Source organism: Balaenoptera physalus (genome assembly GCF_965194825.1).
Source record: "Balaenoptera physalus genome assembly, chromosome: X".
In the NCBI taxonomy this organism is placed as follows: domain Eukaryota; kingdom Metazoa; phylum Chordata; class Mammalia; order Artiodactyla; family Balaenopteridae; genus Balaenoptera; species Balaenoptera physalus.
The window spans coordinates 17,543,807-17,565,293 of NC_138903.1; the positions used below are offsets into that span (position 1 = coordinate 17,543,807).

At 44.2% G+C, this 21,487-nt stretch overlaps 1 protein-coding gene across 5 annotated transcripts in view; it reads right to left on the bottom strand.

Moving 5' to 3' along the window:
• Positions 1–21,487, bottom strand: part of SH3KBP1 (SH3 domain containing kinase binding protein 1) — a 337,837-nt gene that overhangs the window by 275,749 nt on the left and 40,601 nt on the right. For 4 of the 5 annotated variants that reach the window (XM_082447084.1, XM_082447089.1, XM_082447085.1 and 1 more), the window contains exon 2: positions 12,943–13,100. In XM_082447084.1, the coding sequence (XP_082303210.1) occupies positions 12,943–13,100 (158 nt within the window). The remainder of the gene's footprint in view (positions 1–12,942; positions 13,101–21,487) is intronic. The other variant, XM_082447088.1, reaches the window with a different exon arrangement.

Below are 21,487 nucleotides of genomic sequence, written 5' to 3' on the forward strand. Positions count from 1 at the left end.
CTAAGTATTTCAATTGTTTTAGGATTGATTATAAATGGTATTGTGCTTTTAATTTGTGTTTCCATATGTTCATTTCTAGGACAGAGAAATAATTTTTGTGTGTGGACCTTGTATCCTGTGATCTTACTGAATTTACTTATTAGTTCCAGGAGTTATTTTGTAGATTTTTGGGATTTCCTACGTAGAGAATCATGTCATCTGCAAACAGGAACAGTTTTATTCTTCCTTTCCAATTCGTATGCCTTTTATTTCTTTTCTCAGCATTGTGCTGACTAGGATCTCCAGTACTGTGAGGAATAAGACTAGTGAGAACAGACATCCTTGCCTTGTTCCTGTTCCTGGGGCGGGGGAAGCATTCAGTCTTTCACCACTTTTAGCATGATGTTAACTGTAGATGCTCTTTATCGAGCTGGGGAAATTCCCCTATATTCCTACTTTGCTGAGAGTTTTTATCATGAATCTGTGTTGAATTTTCTCAAATGATTTTTTTGCATCAATTTATAGGATTATGTGATTATTTTTTCCTCCTGTAGTCTGGTGATATGGTGGATTACATTCAATGATTTTCAAACAATGAAGCAGCCTTCCATACCTAGAATAAACCTCACTTGGTCACAGTACATAATTCTTTTTATATGTTGCTGGATTTGTCTTGCTACTACTTTGTGAAGGATTTTTGTGTCTATGCTCTTGAGGGATGTTGGTTTGTTGGGTTTTCGTACTGTCTGTCTGGTTTTGGTATCAAGTTGTAATGGCCTCATAAAATGAACAAGAAGGCATTCTCTCCTCTTGTATTTTCTGGAAGAGATTATGTAGAATTGGTGCCTGTTCTTTAAATGTTTAGTGGAAATCTCCAATGAAACCTTCTAGTCTTGGAGATTTCTTTTTTGGAAGCTTTTAAATTATGAATTCAATTTCTTTAACAGTTATAGGACTACTGAGATTACCTATTTCATCTTGGATGAGTTTTGGTAGTTTGTGATATTCAAGAAATTGGTCCATTTCATCTAAATTGTCAAATGTATGTGTATAGAATTGTTTGTGGTATTCTCTTACTGTCTTTTTAATAGCTGCAGGATCTGTAGTGATAGCCCCTGTTTTATTCTTAATATTGCAATTTGTATCTTCTTTTTTATCTTTTTCAGTCATCTTAAAGATTTAACCATTTTACTGATCTTTTTAAAGAACCGGCTTTTTCATTGATTTTCTCTGTTGTTTTTCTCTGTTCAATGATTCCTGCTCTTATCTTCACTACTTCCTTTCTTCTGCTTGCTTTGGTGGGGGCAGGGGGTCTTTTCTCTTTCTAGTTTCTTCAGGTGGGAACTTAGATTATTGATTTCAGATCTTTCCTCCATTCTGACTTAAACATTTAGTGCTATAAAATTTCCTCTCAGCACTACTTTAGCTGTGTCCCATAAACTTTAATATGCTGTGTTTTCATTTTCATTCACCTTGATGTATTCTTAAAAATTTCCTTTGAGACTTCCCCTTTGACTTATGAATTATTCAGAAGTGTGTTATTTGATTTCCAAGTGTTTGGAGATCTTCCTGTTATCTTTCTGTTGTCAGCTTCTAGTTTGATTACATTATGGTCAGAGAACATACTCTGTATTATTTCCACTCCTTTAAATAAATTGAGGTCAGTATTATGACCCAGGGTATGGTATAACTTGGTAAATGTTTCACGAGTACTTGAAAAAGATGTGTTTTAGGCTGTTTTTTGAGTGGAGTGTCCTATAAATATTAATTAGAACTGCCTGGTTGATAATGCTGTTCAGTTCTTCTATATCCTTGCTGATATCTTATTTAGTAGTTCTTTCAAATGCTGAGAGAGAGATGCTGAAGTTCCCAAATATTATTATTGTGGATGTGTCTGTCTTTCAGGTTCTATCAGTTTTTGCTTCATGTACTTTGCAGCTCTGTTGTTTGGTTCATACATATTTAGGATTGTTGTGTTTTCTTAGTGTAATGACATTTTCATCATTGTGTAATGTCCCTCTTTGTCTCAGGTAATTTTCTTTGCTCTCTAGTCTACTTTATCTGATATTATATATAGCCATTCCTGCTTTTTTTTAAATTAATGTTTACATGGTATATCTTTTTCCACCCTTTTACTTTTAATGCACCTATAGCAATATATTCAAAGTGAGTTTCTTGTAGACAGCACATGGTTAAGTCACATTTTTTATCCATTCTGTTATCTCTATCAATTGGTATATTTAGACCATTTACACTTAAAGTAATTATTGATGTTAGGGCTTAGGTGTGCCATTGTATTATTTGTTTTCTCTTTATTTCCTGTTTATCATTCCTCTTTCCCCTTTTTCTTGCCTTCCTGTGAGTTACTTGTACATTTATCTATAGACTTTTTGAGTATATCTCATTGTATAGCTTTTTATTGGTTTTTAGTTTTTTTAGCCGTTTGGGGTTTTTTTTAGTTATTACAATATACATATGGAACTTACCAGAGACTACTGGTATCAATGCTTTCCCATTTCAACTGAAGTGTAGAAACCTTACTTCCATTTGGGTCTTCATTGCTGCATGCAGGTTTTCTCTAGCTGTGGTGAGCGGGGGCTACTCTTCGTTGCGGTGTGTGGGCTTCTCACCACGGTGGCTTCTCTTGTTGTGGAGCACAGGCTCTAGGCACGTGGGCTTCAGTAGTTGCAGCAGGCGGGCTCAGTAGTTGTGGTACACGGGCTTAGCTGCTCCGCAGCATGTGGGATCTTCCCGGACCAGGGCTTGAACCCGTGTCCCCTGCATTGGCAGGTGGATTCTTAACCACTGCGTGACCAGGGAAGTCCCTCTCCCCACTTTTTAATATTCTTTTTTAAAAATATTTATTTATTTGGCTGCGTCGGGTCTTAATTATTTATTTGGCTGCGCCAGGCCTTAGCTGTGGCAGGCTCCCAGTTGTGCCATGTGGGATCTAGTTCCCTGACCAGGGATCGAACCCGGGCCCTCTGCATTGGGAGCACAGAGTCTTAACCACTGGACCACCAGGGAAGTCCCCTCTCCCCACTTTTTAAACATAATTTCTCATATAGTATCTCTACATATATTGACATCACACCAGATGATATTATAACTTATGCTTCAACCATTAAACATAATTTTAAAAGCTAATAAGGATAAAAACAGCCTATTGAACGTACTTCTATTTTTACCCATCCACTGTTTTTGTTTTGTTTTGTTTTGTTTCTTTCTGGAGTTCCAGGCCTCCTCCTGTTATCATTTACTTTTCTGTTTAGAGAACTTTCTTTAGCCATTATTTAAGGGTGGGTCTGCTGTTGACAAATTTTCTTTGTTTTCCTTCATCTGAGAATGTTTTTATTTTCTCTTTATTCCTGAAGGATATTTTCACCAGATGTAGAACTCAGAGTGCAACGTTCTTTTTGTTCAGCGCTTGGAAATGCTGTGCACTTCCTTCTAGACTCCATGATTTCATATTAGAAATCCACTGTCATTAAAATCATTCTTCTGCTATGGGTAATACATTGTTTCTCACTCTCTGTTTTTTCTTTGTCTAAAGACAAAGAAGTTTTGAGAAGTTTGATTATTATGTGTCTTGGCATAGATTTCTTTGGGTTTATCCTTTTTGGGTTTTGCTCAGCTTCTTGATTCTGATGGTTTATCCCTTTTGCCCAATTTGGAGAGTTTTCACCCATAATTTCTTCGAATACTTTTTATTTCTATAGTCTTCTCTTCTCCTTCTGGGACTCCAATGACACAAATGTTAGACCTAATGTTATTGTACCAAAGGTCTCTGAGGCTCTGTTCATTTTTTTTTTTTTAGACTAGTTTCCATCTGTTGTCTGGACAACAGATAGACAGGGTAAATTTTATTGATCTGTCTTCAACTTCATTGATTCTTTCCTCTGTCATCTCTATTATTAAGCTCATCCAGTGAACTTAATATGGTGATTTATTTTTCAGTTCTATAATTTCCATTTTTTTAATACCTCTAATTTTTGCTGAGATTTTCTAATTATTTGCTTGTTTCAATAGTGTTCGTAATTGCTCATTAAAGCATTTTTCTGATGGCTGCTTTTGTCAGACAGTTCCAACATCTGAGTCTTCCCAGTGTTGGTATCTGTTGATTGCCTTCTCATTTAAGTTCCAATTTTCCTGGTTCTTGGTATGACAGGTGATTTTTTTTTTTTTTTACTGTATCCTGGGCATTTGAGCTATTATGTTATAAGACTCTGGATCCTATTTAAATTTAGCAGGCACTGACCCTATTTAGATTAAGCATGTAGATCCTGGGCTACTTTTGTGGGCTGTGATGCCGATGACAGTTTAGTTTCCAGAGCCCTTGCAAGGCTATTCTGGTCTTCTTCATTTGTGTTACCTAGAGGTCACTCTGAAAACCTGGGTGGCATTTCACACTGTAGTTTATTTTCTCAAACTTTTTGGCACATTAATTCTGGTCAGATTCATGTATGTGTTGGTCAGGATTTTGCTCAAGATTTCCTACACGGGTTTAATGAATCCCTTTCTCCAGCTCCCTCCTCTGGAAGATCTTCCCCGCGATCTAGTGGAGAGGGTGAGGGGGGCCACTTACTACTGCTGCGCCCAGGGCAGAGGGTGAGAGTCCAGACTTCCCATTTGGTCTCCACTGACAATACGCCAGTAGGGAAGGAGCAAACTGCCCCAGATACAGTTTGCTATCTGTATTTTAAGCCACACACAACCAGGCTGGACTCTTATCTAGAGGCTCGGGAGGACAATCCACTTCCAAACTCACTCAGGTTGTTGGCAGAATCCAATTTTTGAAGCAGGAGGTCTGAGGTCTCCATTTCCTTGCTGGCTGCCAGCCAAGGTTTGCTCTCTGCTCCAATAAAGTTGCCTGTATGCCTTCTCACATGACCACTCCATCTTCAAAGCCACAAGTCCTCCTCACACTTTCAATCTCTCTGACTTCCTCTTCTGCCACTAGGCAGAGAAATTTCTCTTCTTTTAATGGCTCACGTGCTATGATTAAGCCCACCTGGATATCTCTCTTTTGTAAAGTCAACTGCACCATATAACATCACATTCACAGGTTCTGGGGATTCAAGGAGTGGAATCTTGGGGACCACTGCTAGAAATTCTGCCCACCTCACTACCACTGGGTAGAAGGCAGCGTTTAGTCCAGTGTTTAGTTAATCCAGAGTATCTGCAATCAGAATGTATAAATTCTAATGGACTCACATAGAGCAGTTTACATATTGGTACGTTGTTTTTGTATTTGTGGTACACATTTTTTTTTTTACAATTTCCAGCATGGTTATGTTTCCTTATACATTCATAAAGGTACTTTAGAAATAACATAATATTTTCAAATGTAGAACTACAGGTCACAGGCTACCAAGCCTGCTTGAGAAAAGATATTAAAGAGGATGACACTGCCCATCAGTCCCATTGTACAAAAGGAGTGCCCAAGCTTCATCAAGCAGCAAGTCACATGAACTTTTAAAAATATTCCAAGGCCCCTACACCAACTCCTGCCCCTACTCCAAACTTCTGACGATGCAGTGTGCCTGGAGCAGGGCCAGACTGGACACTCAGTGGTTTAGGGCCCCCTGTGGGACCACCACACTATACAAGTTTTAAGTGTCCAGTAATGATCACAGCAACATCTTACATGGTTTAGATGTTGACCTGTTAGAAAGCTGGGGGTTGAAACACATGATTCCAAAGTCCCTTTCTAAGCTCAGATTCGATAATCCGGTCATTAAGAAGATAAAACTGCATTATGCATAATCAGCAAGATCAATTCGGTCAGGGGACCGCTCTCCCTGAGTCACAAGACACCCCTCCACACACACACACACACACACACACATTTCCTGCGCTGCAAGTGACAAAGCCTGAGGAATCTGCCAACTGGTGTGGCTTTTATTGGCAACACACTTGTCTTTAATTACTCCGGACCCTTCCTGGAGTACCATTTTTTATAACAGCATCTAACAGGCTCCAGTTGTTAGTTTTAAGATTTTGTTCCCTAAAAGAAAACTATATATTGAAAGTTTAAAGAATAATTCGAGTTGGAATTGGTTGTTTGCAAGGGCCCCATGGATGGGGAACAACTAGACAGTCACACAACTGGATTATTTACCACTCTTAGAAAAGACAACCAAGATCCTTCTGAAAAGCATATCCTAAACACCGCAAAATAACAAGCCTCCTTACAAATGAGTAAAATGAAATATTTTCCCGAATTGACTTGCTTTCAGAATTCATAGGACAAACAGCACCAGCCCATAAATCCAGGCAAAGATTGCTCTTTTGAGCTGAAATACCTGATTTCTGAAGAGAATCCTTTAAAATGCAGAAAACAAGTTCACAACCATGATTCTGAATATAGAATAGCAACCTGGAAATCTCTACTTGATGCCACTTGTAAAGTAACTTTGTAATTTTTTCTTAACTCAAGACTAGCAGGGGCTTCCCTGGTGGCGCAGTGGTTAAGAATCCGCCTGCCAATGCAGGGGACACGGGTTCGAGCCCTGGTCCGGGAAGATCCTACATGCTACGGAGCAACTAAGCCCGTGTGCCACAACTACTGAGTCTGCACTCTATAGAGCCCGCGTGCCACAACTACTGAAGCCCGTGTGCCTAGAGCCCGTGCTCCACAAGAGAAGCCACCGCAATGAGAAGCTCGCGCACTGCAACGAAGAGTAGCCCCCGCTCGCCGCAACTAGAGAAAGCCCGTGTGCAGCAATGAAGACCCAACGCAGCCAAAAGTAAAAATAAATAAAATTTTAAAAATGTGCAAAATATCGACAGGACACTCAGGGAAGGCAGGATGCAGCGGGTAATAATGGTGAGGGGCTTAACCCCATCAGAACAATTTGGACACCCAGATAGTGCTGCCTGCTTCAGCTCAGGGTCTAGCGCCAGTCTGCTCAAGTTCCAAAGTTTTCTGCTCCTCATAGCTTGTAAGTCTTTTAACCTTAAGATGCCTCAGTTATCTCTTCTAAAAAATGGGCATGATAAAAAAAAATGGTACCTATGCCATAGAGTGGTGTAAAGGATTTAATGAGATAAAGCATGTGAAGGGCTTAGGCTCATTCCTGCCTGGCGTTAAGTGTTCAACAAATTTGATTCCTTATACACAGACAGACATGAGCAGATTATACATAATGCATACAAAGCCAGGCAGCCAGCAAGCCTGCAAGAGAATGTTGTCATTATTATTCCATAAAGTAACACAGCAATCAGGGCCAAAAGATAACTGTAGGTTCATTTAGCGTGTTCCAACAGAGCTGCCTGATGAATCCAGTCAAAACCCTCACAAGTGGCACTTTAATCAGGATCATATTTGCAGAACAGTGTCTAACATGTGCGCCCCAGAGTAAAGTGTGACCAAAGGCCAGGTCACAGGAGCTAACACTGTCCTCCTGTGGAAGAAGTTACATTCGTAACGATACCTTGTTCCATTTCAGGCGTCTCATTTGTGCTCACAGCCTCTGGTGCCAGCACGTCGCAGACGCCCGGTAAACGCTCCCTGAGGAGTTCGGCAGACCCCACCCCCGAGCACATCACCGCGACGTCGTGAGCAGGAGGAGGCTGGGCACGCTATGAAACACACCTGGAAAACGCGCGCCACCTTTCCAAGAGAGACAAGTACCTTGAAGACAATATCCCATATACTTCACAAAATCAGTGGCCCTTGGGGTGAAAAAGCAAAGTGAAACTGGATCCAAGAGATCTACTTCAGGGTCTCTGAGTATAGAATAGCAACTTGGAAATCTCTCCGTTATGCCACTTGTTGAAGTAAATTTGTGATTCTTTCTGAAATCAAGACAAGCAAAGTAAGCATGAGCTTTATCTCAGACGTGCAAATATGCAAAAGCCTCACCTTCCACCTCATCGATGAAAAAAATGACCATTTTCACCAGCCACTTTACACAAACACAAAAAAGGCTCTGGATACGCCAGACAGAGATCTAAAACACCTAGCAGATTAAAGCTGAGGCAATAGGAAACCGAGCTGAAAACTGTTACACTCAGCATAAGACCTGCAACTACAAGTAAACACACCTCGGCCTCCGACAAAGGGGCCTGTGGCTGCGGCACGTGCTACGCGCACAGAGCGACTTAAAGATCAACAAGCACATTCTTTTAACCCCTGCTGCAGCTTCCTGCTTTCTACTCGAGAGCCTGGGTCCCACTGCCCCTCACCAAAGGTCGCCCCCCAAAGCAGGCAGAGCCGTGCGTGGCGGTCCAAGCCATGGGTTCAAGGCCTCTCTGCCTTTTGAAATTCCGTCGTCTGTCTGGATACACGTCAGGAGAACTCAGGAAAAGGCTGCTAATAAATCCTTTGCTGGACTCATGGCCACTGTTGTCTGCCTCTGAGGTAAGGTTCTGAAAGGGGGACACTGGTCAGTGAATCCAACATGGGGAAAATGAACCCCTGTGAAAGAGCCCACATCTGCCTCTCATTGCTGGCTGTCTAGGTGGTAGTTTCAGGTCTCAGGAGGGCAGGCATTTTGTTTTTAAATGAATGACTTTGAGGATTTCATCCTAGTGCCTCCTACTATTATATACCATATTATGGTCTATTGTGGTCTATGCAGAAAAAAATACCCAAAACTTGGAAATGAAGCCAAAAATGATCATCGTGTGAACTTTTAATGTCATGCTGATCCATTTCCTAATAAGTGTGCCCCCCGCACCCCGAAGGGTCATCTGATTCCCTCTGAAAACATAACCTGATTTAACCAACACTTTATTAGGACATTTTACAACTCTATAAAAGTCCGAGGATAACATGTAGAAAAACAATAAGGTATGCCATAGCCTCTTTTTCTTTTCTGGTAGAGATGATAACCCCAGAGGTTAAGACTTTACTGTCCTCTAAGACATGAACCCATTTTGATCTTCTTTGTCCTTTTTTTAAAAAATTTTATTGAAGTATAGTTGAATTTACAATGTTGTTTTCATTTTGATCTTCTTTGAACATTCCTTTTTCCAGGGACTTTTTAATCAGTTCCTCACATCCTCACTGAATCAGTTTTGTGATTATGCTAGTTCTCTCATTAGATGAGTTCAATAAAACTTTGACACATGCTCTCTATTGGCATGTTTTTAACAATCTAAGAATGAGCCTTTGATAGTTCATGGGCCCAACAATCAAATGATCCCTGGGACATTGAGTTCTGTGCTTAAGGACCCCTCAGTGGTCATACTCAAAGGTCAACCATGCAAAGACCACCACACTCAGGCACAAATGAGGCCCCAGCACAGGTGGGACACCCCACCTGCACAGAGGCCACAGATTTAAACAGAGAAAAACATATATGTTGAAAGTGAGGGAGGGCAGTAATTCCACTCCTACACGTATATACACAAGAGAAATGAGTGCCTGTCTCCATAAAATACCCAAACTGGAAACAACCCAAATGTCCATCCACAGGAGAGTGGATAAACCAATTACAGTTTATTCATAAAATGGGATACTATACAGCAAGAACAAAGTACTGCTATACACAACAACATTTTGTTGTGCAAAAGTAGCCATATATAAAAGAGCACATATTGTATGATTCCATTTACATGAAACTCCAGTACAGGCAAAACTAATCTATGATGACAGATTACCTATGAGAGGGGGAATGACTGGGAAAAGGCATGGTGGAACTTTCTAGAGGGATAGAAATAAAATTGATCTGGATGATGCTTACAGAGGCACGCACTTACATTAAAAAAAATTATCAAGCCATACAATTATGACTTCAACATTTTACTCTATGTAAATTGCACCTGGAAATGAATAAATTTTTTAAAGGAGGACGGATAAAGAAAAATGTATTCTAAAAGAAGTGGATGAGAGAGAGGTATAGAGAAGAAAGGGAAGAGGGATTTTAAGATTCTTCTTCTACATGTACAGTAAATAAATTAAATAAGAACTAACTAAATAAAAGAAAAAGAGGAACAAACCCAAAAGGCCATGGGGCCTGGTTAGGTACATTTATGGGTGCCAACAAATCTCAACCCCAGAGGTGGCAAAGCCCAGGCATCTTCTTAACGATGGGGTGGCCGGACTGCCTGGTATTTTTCCTTTGAGAAATTGAGACAATACAGAGTTGCAGGTGGATACTGAATCCACACACTTTAGGAGATCAGGTTCATTTGGGACACTGATTAAGGATCCGATAAATGAATCAAGAAAATGCTTAAGGTAAGCTCTCTGACAGTGGTAACTGGCATAAAAGTACACAAATAAACAACGGGATGCCACAAGATTACCCAATTCAGTCTGGGGACAAATGATTCTTAAGCTAAATAAGGCATGTGTAAACCCACTTCCAAAACTGTGAACTTATGCCAATATGATTATTATTACCTAAAGATGTATTTTCAGCTTCTAGAACTCTCTACGGCAGTGTTCTTTATTGTTAAACTGTACGGCCTCCACCTACTGGATTTTCAATAATAGGCCTAAAACATTCCCAGTGGGTGAAGACTTGAAGATAGACTCAGCCATCCGAAAGAAGAGAAGTTTCTTTTTCTGCCAAGTCTAACAACCACAAGTGGTACAGCCCCAGCCGGTCCTGTCACATCCTTTCTGGCCCAGGGGGAACAAGCACCTCCCAAGCATGAGACTTCCCCTCCCTGGAGGTGCTCTAGCCTAGGTGAGACAAGTGTTAGGCAAGGGCAGGGGCTTTCAGGCCAGGGGAGAGGGTCCCTTCCTTCACCACAGGGACAGCGGCACACTCGGAAGGTGGCCGGCCACATGCTAAGTGATTTCCACGCACTGTCTCCTCTAATCCTCAGACTAGCCTGATGAAGTAGTCGGGCTCGGGAGGGGGGAAAAACCCAGATGGCACACTCGAGTTAGGTAATATGAGGTGGGATTAATAAAGTGACTTTTACAAAGTAGGTGAGGTAGAGAGACGCTCCGGGGCGGCAGCTGAGGGCTGGAAACAAGGGAGCCCCAGGCCTGCCGGGATGAGGGGAAAGGAATGCACAGAAGAAAGGGACTTGATGGGAGCAGCCACCACCTGGTGGAGGGACACAGCCAGACCCAGGCAAGCCTAGAGCGGGGAGCCGGCGGGATAACCCCTGACCTTGCTGGCCTCCCTCCCGCCATCTCCCACCAGCCTCCCCTTGAGACAAAGCCCGTGGGCCACCGTGGGGCAGGACCCGCTGCCGTGGCCCACGCTGGCCCAGCCCAAGGCTGAGCGAATGGAGAGGGCTGGATAGAGGTCCTGGCAGTGAAGCACATCACTCCCCTGGTCACAGTGACGAGCTCCTGTTCCCCGGCGCTCCTGGGGCTCTTCCCGCGCTGCCCTCCCTGCCCTGGCCTCCACAAACACTTATGGTGCCCCGGCCCTGAGCAAAGGCCAACCTTGAAGTTTCAGAGTCTGTGGATTTGTGGTTTGGAATAAGCCAACAGGACACATTAAAGGCTTCCAAAGCAGGGCCCACCTTCTAAACTGGAGCTGGAGTCCCTTCTCCTTCCCACGGTCCTCCTCCCTCTTTCCGACAGTCCTCCCCTCCTTCCCACGGTCCTCCCCTCTCACTCCTTCCTCCTTCATCTTCACTGCAAGCTTTGCCTCTTTTATCCAGAAAAGTCCCCCTTCCAACCCAGAATTTGGCTCAACTTCAAGGATGGTCCTTGTCCCCAAACTGGGGATTTTGTTTAGAAGGGCAAAAGAATTCACCCTCATTTACACATCAGTAGACTCAACCCAAGGGGACCCAGATGTGAGGCTTTCCTCCTCTTAAAATGGGAGAGAGAGGGCTGCCAGGTTCAACTGTAGTCCAAGAAGAAATGTCTACCCTCCCACGACTGTTCACAGAAAGCAAGGTTTATCAGCATGTAACCCACAAAACTCTCCCCAGCTTTCTGCACACCAAGAAGAAAGAACAAGGAAAAAGTCAGCAGGATCCTCTGAGGCAAGATCCTGAAGAAAGATGAAACTGGCTTTCTATTTGTTCTAGACTGGGGGCGGGGGGCAGGGTACCGGTAGAGGGCCCAGGGGGTGAAGCCTGGAGCATATCACTGTTCTTCCTCAACAACCCCCTTCCATAAAACCCTCCCATGTAGCCCACATGGCTCTTTAAGGGGGGCACCTGCTTCTCTGGGCCCAGCGTCCCCTACACCACCTGCCCCCCACGGCCCCAGGTCTCAGGCATGGTCTGGTGCCACCGGAACTACATCAGGGGCCCCGGGGATTCCTGCACGCAGCCCTCCCCACCAAGAACAGGCCCACCTGGTCCAGCGCTGGGCGGGAAGGATACAGTCCAGGGACTTTTTAGACCCACTTGGTATTTCCCTCTGGGATCAGCCTGCAGGTGATTTCCCGCCCCCCCCCCCTTTAACCTAATTCCCACTATTATTTACAACTGTGTGGTATGAAATTTCTTAACATGACTGAGTTACATTTTTGTAATTAACCCTTCTGCAGAGAGCATAAATTTCAAAACCTTACTGAAAAAAATAGATTTTACTCAATGCTTCATGGCCATAAAGGGGAAAAGGAAAATAATACCATTCCTATCAAAAAAGCAATATGATACAAAGGTAGAAACATGGCAGAATTGGAATTCTGCATTTAGTCTGACTGCTACTTGATTTAAGTGGTCAAAACTGAGTTTCACCTCCATTTTGAATGGAATGGTAAAGGGCAAGAGTCTTTGAAACTATCAAAGCATATAAACAAGTCCACAAATAAAACAATTTGACAAGCTTGACATTTTTCCAGCATTTTCTAAGTGATACACAGTTTGGAAAGAGAACATTCCGGGCCTTAAGAAAGTGATTTCAAAACAAGTACCCCCCGATATCAAGGGCAAAGCTATACGTGCTCCTCTTGACAGCATCCAAGAGGTCAAGCTGTCATCTCATCCTCTTAAAGAGTCCCATGAAATTCCTCCGCAAGTGCCACCACAGCTTTGGTCAGTAGAACCCACACAGGAGACAGGAAAAGGGTTTCGCTTTGTACTCACTCTTACAAAGTTGTCAGGGAACAAACCTCTCCTGCCATTGATCTGTCCTTCCCACCAGCCTCCATCCTCCTTCCTGATGTTGGTGATGATCTCACCCACGGTGATCGTCAGCTCATCATCGTGCTGGGCCTGGTAGTCAAACTCCACTATGGCCTCCACTGGAAGGAACAAGGACCAAACAAAAACAAGAACAAAACAAAACAGCACTTTAGATCAGATGTTGGAGAAGTCCAAAGCCCAGCAGCCCTGGAAGGTCAGGAAAGTCATATTCAAGGGGCTTCCCCTCTACCAATACTTAAAATAACAGGGCCACACACGGTTGCCCGACTTTGGTTAACCTGAGGCCTGTAGCACAGAAACCACAAAGTGCTGGTCTGCGGTCAGGCACAGGCAGAGTGGCCTACAGGTCTCAGGGCCAGCAGGGGCTTCAGAGGGGAAACCACACAATGACAGAAGGCCAACAACACTTGTGCACCACCCCGCCCCCAGACGGAGTCCAGCATCATTTCCCCAAGTGCAGAGGTGGCAGATAACTACAGGCGCAGCTTTGGCTCTCAGACGCTCTCTCCTTCACCAAGGCTAGGTGATGCTAACCTCTCTGGGCCTCAGTTGTGCAAAATGTGGGTGATGATCATTCCCACCCTACAGAGATAATGCCCGCCTCTCAGCGACAACTCGTGTGAACACAGCCGATACAGAGGGCCCCGCCAGCCCAACCAACAACTCAGACCGCTCACATCTGCGGGCACAACTGCCTTCACGACAGATGGCTTCTTAGGCAGCAATACCATTTTAAACTGTTCTCCCAATCCACGGTGATTTTGTATACTTGGTAATAGATGGAGGCAACGGATGAGGCAGACGGGTCTTCTGGTACCGATGCAAATTAGCAGGGCCAACCAATCCAGAGGCTGGTTAGTTTATCTATACATGGATTAAACAACTCATGTAGTCTTTGGGCCTTGCCTCATGCCCACCTCAATCAGTCAATCTCCTGTCCTTTTCCTTTTTTATTTGCAGCTTGATATGAATGAATGGATGGACGGACGGACGGACGGATGGACAAAGGGCAAATGAATAAATACAAGGGTAGTGAAAATTAGGTGTAACCCCAAGCAGCAAATTAGCAACTTAGAAATTACAGTAAAAGAATGGAAGTTGAAAAGTTAAGTGAGCTCTATAAAGAACACATACGCAAGAATGAACTCAAAATGAATCATAGGCCTGAACGTAAGAGCTAAAACTGCAACATTTTTATAAGAAAGCATAGGAGAAAATCTTAGTGACCTTGGGTTTGGCAAAGATTTCTCCAATGGGGCTTTGGTGGCGCAGTGGTTAAGAATCTGCCTGCCAATGCAGGGGACACAGGTTTGAGCCCTGGCCCGGGAAAGATCCCACATGCCACGGAGCAACTAAGCCCGTGCGCCACAACTACTGAGTCTGCACTCTAGAGCTCGCGTGCCACAACTACTGAAGCCCACGCTCCTAGAGCCCATGCTCCGCAACAAGAGAAGCCACTGCAATGAGAAGCCCGCGCACCGCAACGAAGAGTAGCCCCTGCTCGCCGCAACCAGAGCAAGCCCGCGCATAGCAACAAAGACCCAACACAGCCAAAAATAAAAATAAAAAATAAATAGATGTATATAAAAAAAAGATTTCTCCAATAGGAGACAAAAAAAGCCCAAATGACTTTTACAAATTCAATATATTGGGGTAGGTTTTCCAGGAAAAAGGTTGGTAGGTGAGTGGGCTCCTTGTCAAATGCACTTTGCATATCCATTAGGGATAAATTCCCAAAGTGTTTCCAGATCAAACGACCCCATCCACCCAGACTGGTGTGCTCACCTTGTCCACTCATAATGTCAGCTAACCCAGACAGTTCATAAGCAACTCAAAGCAGAAGTTCCTTTCCGAGATTATTTTTTCATTCCAAAATTAGCTGGCTGACTCTGCTGTCAGAAATCTGCCCAGGCTGAAGTTGAGCTGTGAACCATTTTCATCACTTATCAACAGAAAGGAGAAGCCTAGGAGCATAAACAAGGCAACCTTTTCAGATTTCTCCTGGTTCCTGACAAGTACAAAGGCAGAAACACTCCAATTTTCTTGTATCATATTCTCACCCCAGCAGTTAAAATGAGTCATCATAACAATCAGAACCAGGTCGATTAAAAAGCAGCTTTCTTCAAATTACCTAGACATGGATCTATTGAAGCTTTGCTATCGGAACGGAGATTACAGTAACCACTGTTTATGTGCCAGACACTTTTCCTGCATTATCTCACTTAATCCTCACAGTATTATGATGCCCATCTTCCCAATTAAAGAACCTGAAGCTTAGCAAAGCAGTTAAGCTTATTTTCTGAGCCAGTGCCCTCCAAACTGGGATGCACTCACTTCAGCAATTAGTTAACATGATGAAAAAAAAAATGAGAACATCTATTCATTTTGTTTTCATTTTAAAAAGAGAAAAATTCAACTTCTCTAACGTTCCATTTGCAGAATGACACCAGCTCCATCATCCAGCCTGTAGGTCAGGCAGTCAGGGGTGCTCGGAGGGCATGGAGCAGCCTGAGGGACAGCTGCGCCCCTAGACAAGGGTGCCGCCAGTGCCAGCTTTCAGCTCCATGCGGCGCCCTGCAGTTCTGGGAGGCCTCTTGGTAGAGCCTCTTTATGACTATTACCCCTTTTAACTAAAATCACCCTCACTAAATGGATGAGAGACTTGAGAAGATTTGGGTAAAGAAAGTAGGGGTTGTAGATAATACTCAACACACGACCAAGTCAACAAGAAAATGGTGGAGCTGCCACTTCAGCCCCTGGGTGGGAACTCTTTGTCAGCCATGTTGGGGGGTGAACACGAGGACAAGCCAATCAGCACAAAACACTCTGAGTTATCAAGATAATTTGTAATATGGGTTTTCTCCCACCCTTGATATAGGTTTAAGTTACCTAATTATAATATGGAACTATTGGGTTTAGCAAGATATTTAAAACTATGTACCTGAGCCATGAAGACAAATGTCCATTTTTCACCAATGTCTAAAATCATATAATAGTCAATCTTATGCTTTCCATAAGTTCATTAAACCTAATAATAAATATTTAGAAGCTTCTTTTGGGTTTTCTTAATCAACTAGTACAGCAATATATGTACATGATCTATAAATAAATATATGTATGGAGATAGTCATTTTTTTAAACAACAGGTATTATTTTTTTTTTAAGAAGAAAAGGCTTGGAATACTGACCTAGGCTCCCCAAGGCTGATCCTATTTTAGTACTTAGAGATGAAAGCTCATAGTTTTTCTGATGGGGACAGAAAATCGCCCTAAGTGGAGTTGGAGGGAAGCAGCACATGGGGCCTGCCTGAAGGAGCGGGGGGAGGAATCTGGTCAAGGGTCCATCTCGACGCTGAACTTAAACCCTGTGTACTCTGGAGAACTCAGAACCCCATCCACTTCCAGCACACAACCTTGCTTCTCCTTTCCTCAACAGCAAGTCTCATTTTCTGCATTCTGCACGTGGGCTCTATCAAGGTAAAGCTGGAAGAGGGCAAAGGAATCTGCTTCAAGAAGATAGGTCCTAAGAAATAAACAGCTGCTGCCTGTTGTTGAAAACTGGAGAGAAGCACATCCTGGGTTTGCTTCCATCTCCCTCTTATGAGGAGTCCAAGAACACAGCTTAACTGATGGCTGCTAGAAGTAAGGCTGGGGATTAGGGACTGGGGACTCAGGGATATATAAAGCATAACTGCATAATTTTCAAGTCTTCCCAACATCCTATTGAGCTGGTCTTTCCTGATCTACCCTTCCTTTAAACTCCTGGACACTTCATCACATGCACTTCGCCTGCCTTCTGGGCACAACCCGGCCCTACGTGCCTCCTAGCTCCTTCCTGGCTCATCCAGCCCCCAAGCCTCCCTGGGCCCTGGTACTGAGGCAATTCCACACTGTGGTGGCTGCATGGGTGTCTCGCCCTCCCAGTGAGCCTCTAAATGTCTTCTGGGTACAGATCTCCCTTAGTTCTGTCGTGACCCCTACGAGCATCCCTGACATACAGTAGGTACTCAACAAAGCCTTGAGAAACTGATGGTTCAGCTTGCATATGCATTTTATAATGGCAGATAGTTCTCTGCCCAACAAAGATGCTACTAAAATGCCAAGTGTCAATCACATTTTTGCAAATTGAGTCAGATCTTCAGTGCACTAAGGGAGCTTGCTATTTAAAGGATCCTGCGGTTAATTCTTTTGTAACATGAATAATCACTTCCTGCTTTACCTTTCCTGTCAAGAAGAACTTTTACATATCAGGTTTCTCTAAGAGAAGGAAACCTATGTATGGCTTTATTAAGAGCTCACAAAACATGAGGCTATGTCTCTCCTACCCCTTCTAAGGGCTCTTCCTGTGTCCCTTGTAAGCCTTTGAAAGGTTTAGAACTTTGCTGTCCACTAAAGTGTCACCTGCCACATGTGGCTATTGAATACTTGAAGTCTGGCTCGTCCAAATTGAGACATGCTGTAAAATACGCAGCAAGTTGCAAAGACTTATGAGGGAAAAAAAAGAATGTAAAATATCTCGTTAATTTTTATATTGATTGTATGTTGAAATGATCCTATTTTAGATATGCTGGGTGAAATTCTTCAATTTCATTTCAAGCATTATTCAAATTAATTTCACTTGTTTCTTCTCCCTTTCTGAATGTGGCTACTAGAACATTTAAAATCGCTTCTGTGGCCCGTATTATGTTTCTATTTTACAGAGATGCTTTAGGATAATACTTGACAGACAGGAGCTCTAGACCTCACACAGCACAAACACAGTCGAAATATTCACAAGAGCCCATGAGAAAGTGTGTGGCCCCAAAACCCATTTCCTTGCCTTCAGGAAGCTGCAGGTAGCTGCAGCAAGGATAAAACCCGACCTACAATTTTTTTTAACAGTACCCTTTGGGAAACTACCTCTGGGCATGAGCACAAAATTAAAACATTAAGCTAAATAAAATATAAAACAGAGGTGTAATTAGGCCAACAGTAAACAAAATCCCATATTTAAAGACACCATAAATTACAAAACTTAAGGATGTCTCCCTGTCAGAAAATACCACCCTCCAGCTGCCTGCCTCCACAAGTCGGCTCCAGCTACCATCGCTGCAAAAGCCAAAGCTACAGTTAACCCGAGGGCACAGAGAGACAGAGGCAGAGCCAGAGGAGATAAGAGATCTGCCTCGAAATGCAAAATGCTTCAACCTCCCCATCTCCGCCTTCAAACCTGCTGGGATGTCTCCTCCCCCCAGAGATGAAATGGGTGGTTTTAACCGTCGGTTGGCTAAGCCAGCTGCCAAGCAGCTTCTCACGGGGGCAGACTTCTCACAGTGGCGGTGGCATTTCAGAGGCCCCGCTCTGTGACCGGCCCCTCCCCACCTCTGTGCACTGAACTTGATCTCTCCCGGGAGCTCACCACAATGCGTGAGCGTTCACGGCGGCTCATTCCAATCAGACTATGAGCTCTTGCTGGGAAAAGCCCTTCTCTTTTTCAGGATTCCACCTCCCTTGGCCAGCATCAAGTTTTATTCCAGTCCTCTGATTGAAGAGAGCAGATACAATGAAGAAGTAATTTTTCTTTTTTTCTTTCAGGATAGATTTTTTTTTTAATTGGAGTATAGTTGCTTTACAATGCTGTGTTATTTTCTGCTGTACAGCAAAGTGAATCAGCTATACGGATACATGTAATTTTTCACCAAGAAAGATTTCACCAAAAAAGATCACAACTGCTGGTCATTAGAGATAGAAAGCACATGAGTTATCATCTTGTCAAACCCTTTTCTTAACTTTACAGATGAGGAACTGAGGCCTGGAAGGTTCCATGACTGAGGCTTACAGAGCTAAAGAATGGCAGCATCAAGACTAGGACTAAGCTCTCCCATCTTACAGTCCAGGTGAGAGAAGGGAAAATCTAAAGGAAAAAGGAAGGAAAACTGAGACCATGAGGTCCAGACTTCCACACCGTTGGCCTTTTTTCCTTCTTTCTTTCACCCATAGCATAGTTTGCAGGATACCCGGAAAAAATTACACCGGTCAGGAACCTATGTTCAAATCTACAGAAACAGAAAACAGATGAGTGGTTGCCTAGGGCTGGAGTGGGAACGGGGCCTGACTGCAAAAGGCTACGAGACGTCTTTGGGGGGGACGGAAACGTTCTAAAATTAAATTCTGGTGAGAGTTTCAGAATGCTATAAATTTACTAAAATCATTGAACTGTACACTTAAAATGGGCAGAATTTTATACCTCAATATAGCTTTTAAAAATACAGAGTTTGTGTAATGTATATTTTGGAATTATGAGTGTAGAGATTCACGCATCGAGGTGGCTGCCTGTATCTGTGTCCCAGGGAGAAACCATCCGCACTCGGGGAGGGGAAGCCGTTTGGGGGACTTTCCCCTCCCTGATGAGCTACAGTCTGATGGGACTGTCCATCAACATGCCCTGCCCGCTGCCAGCACAGGACTCAACTATGTGGCACAGCAGCAGCTGTGACAAAGACTGGAACCGGCTGCGGCAGATCCCCCAGCAGGGCCCCCAGATGAGGCAGGGATCCCCGGGGCTGCCTGGGTGCCATCTTTCCCAGACCTGATCCTCCAGCTTTTCCTTCCACCCTGTAAACCAGCCCGTAGCCTTCCAGTAAATCCTCTTCCCTATTTTAGTTAAAGGAGAGTTGGTTTCTGTTGCTTACGGCCAGAGAACCCTAATGGATACACTCAAGCATCAACTTTTTTTTTTTTTTTAATTTTTTGGACTTGCCGGCAGCATGTGGGATCTTAGTTCCCCGACCAGGGATCGAACCCATTCCCCCCGCAGTGGAAGCACGGCGTCTTAACCACTGGACCACCAGGGAAGTCCAAGCATCGACTTTTTAAAAAACCAGACCCTTCCCAACACGAGTCTGCACGAAGCCCAGTTCTCATCAGCTCATTCTTTCTCGGTAGTGTCAGGGCTAAGGGTTTGGGGATCTGAACTTCCCAGGTGAGGACCACAGGCGCTGCAGGGCTTTCAAGTCCAACAAAGCTGACCTTGACACCAGCCATGTTTTCCTTTGGTGTCTTCACAAACACACCACTAAGGGGCACCAGGCCAACAAGGGGGTCATTCCTAAGGCCTGAAACTTAAAAACTGAGTGTTAGCTCCCCCGAGGAAGATAGGCTCAGAACGCAGACCTCAGTGAACAAAGAGCCACTGGGCCTGAACTCTCTCCCTGGGTAGGAGGCAGCAAACCGTTGTCTATGGCGGGCCAGGAGCAGCTCCCAGAACTGGGCATCAGCAGGGAAGTGGAAAAGAGAGAAATCAAGATGAGAAAGGAGAAACCCAGCTGTGAGAGACGAATGAGGCCCACCACCAGCTGCCACAGCCAGCACTAAGGCCACTCCTGTCACACTGCTTTCTAGAACAGCCCAAGGAACCCGGGCCTCCCAGCCCATCTCGCCCCCTCTTGTCATCTCTAAGTGTCTTTACAGAGGATGTGAGGTGGAAGAGAAAGAGCACAGGCTTTGGAGCCTGGGAGGCCTGGGAGTGAATTCCAGCTTAGACATTCACTAGCTGTGTGACATGAACCCGGATACCTTGCTTGAGTTCACCTCCTTTGTGCTTAAAATTGGGAGATGATCTATCCACTGGGTAGCTGCAAGGAGAAGGGACGATGCCTGTAAACTCCTGTACACAGAAGCTGCTCCACGAACGACAGCCACTAGTCCCACCAGCCCTTCTCATGCTGTGCTGTGACGGTTTCCCTGTGCCCGTCCTCCCTGTCTGCCCCCTGGAATGGGAGCCCTTAAAGGGCATATCTGAGTGTCCCCACCCCTCACCTGGCACAAAGTAGGTGCTCAGTAAATGATGGTGACTGAGTACATGTCCGGAGAAAGTGTGACCCCCCCAAAACAGAGCTTATCACTCAGCACAATGAAATGCAGTTGCCACTGGGAGCCTAGTTGTTTGGCCGGAAGGCTAGAGAAAGTCCAAGATCGGGATGACCAGACAGCCACAGAACAAGTATGGCGCACTGGGCCAAGCCTCTTGAGTGCTACTGGGATCAGCCTCAACTCCATCCCCACCTCTGCCATGACCGGACCACTGCCCCTGACAGCAGAAGGGCACTGGATGAAAGCTGAGAACGGGATGCAGGGCCAGGGCTGGGCCGGGCTGCCCCGCTCCCTCAATGGGGAAGCTTTTCACAAAGCCAGGGGTTAAGTCCCTCACAGCCTGCGCTAGGAAGCCTACACCTCACCAGGGCCTCACCCAAGGAGCTAAGAACAATGAGTTATTAAACACTTCCCGACTAAAATTAACCCTTGCACACCTCATGCACAGCTCTCTTAAGAGCATGCATTAGACAGACTGGATGAGGATAAGTCAGCCAGAAAAAGACTCTTTAAATGAAAAAGGAAACACAGAGAAAGTGTGCAGATGGTTTTGCAGGTTAAAAAACAAAAGTGAAGACTAAAGACAATTGATTAGAGTTAGATAAGCCTGTACAAAGAAGGACTCTGCATAAAGT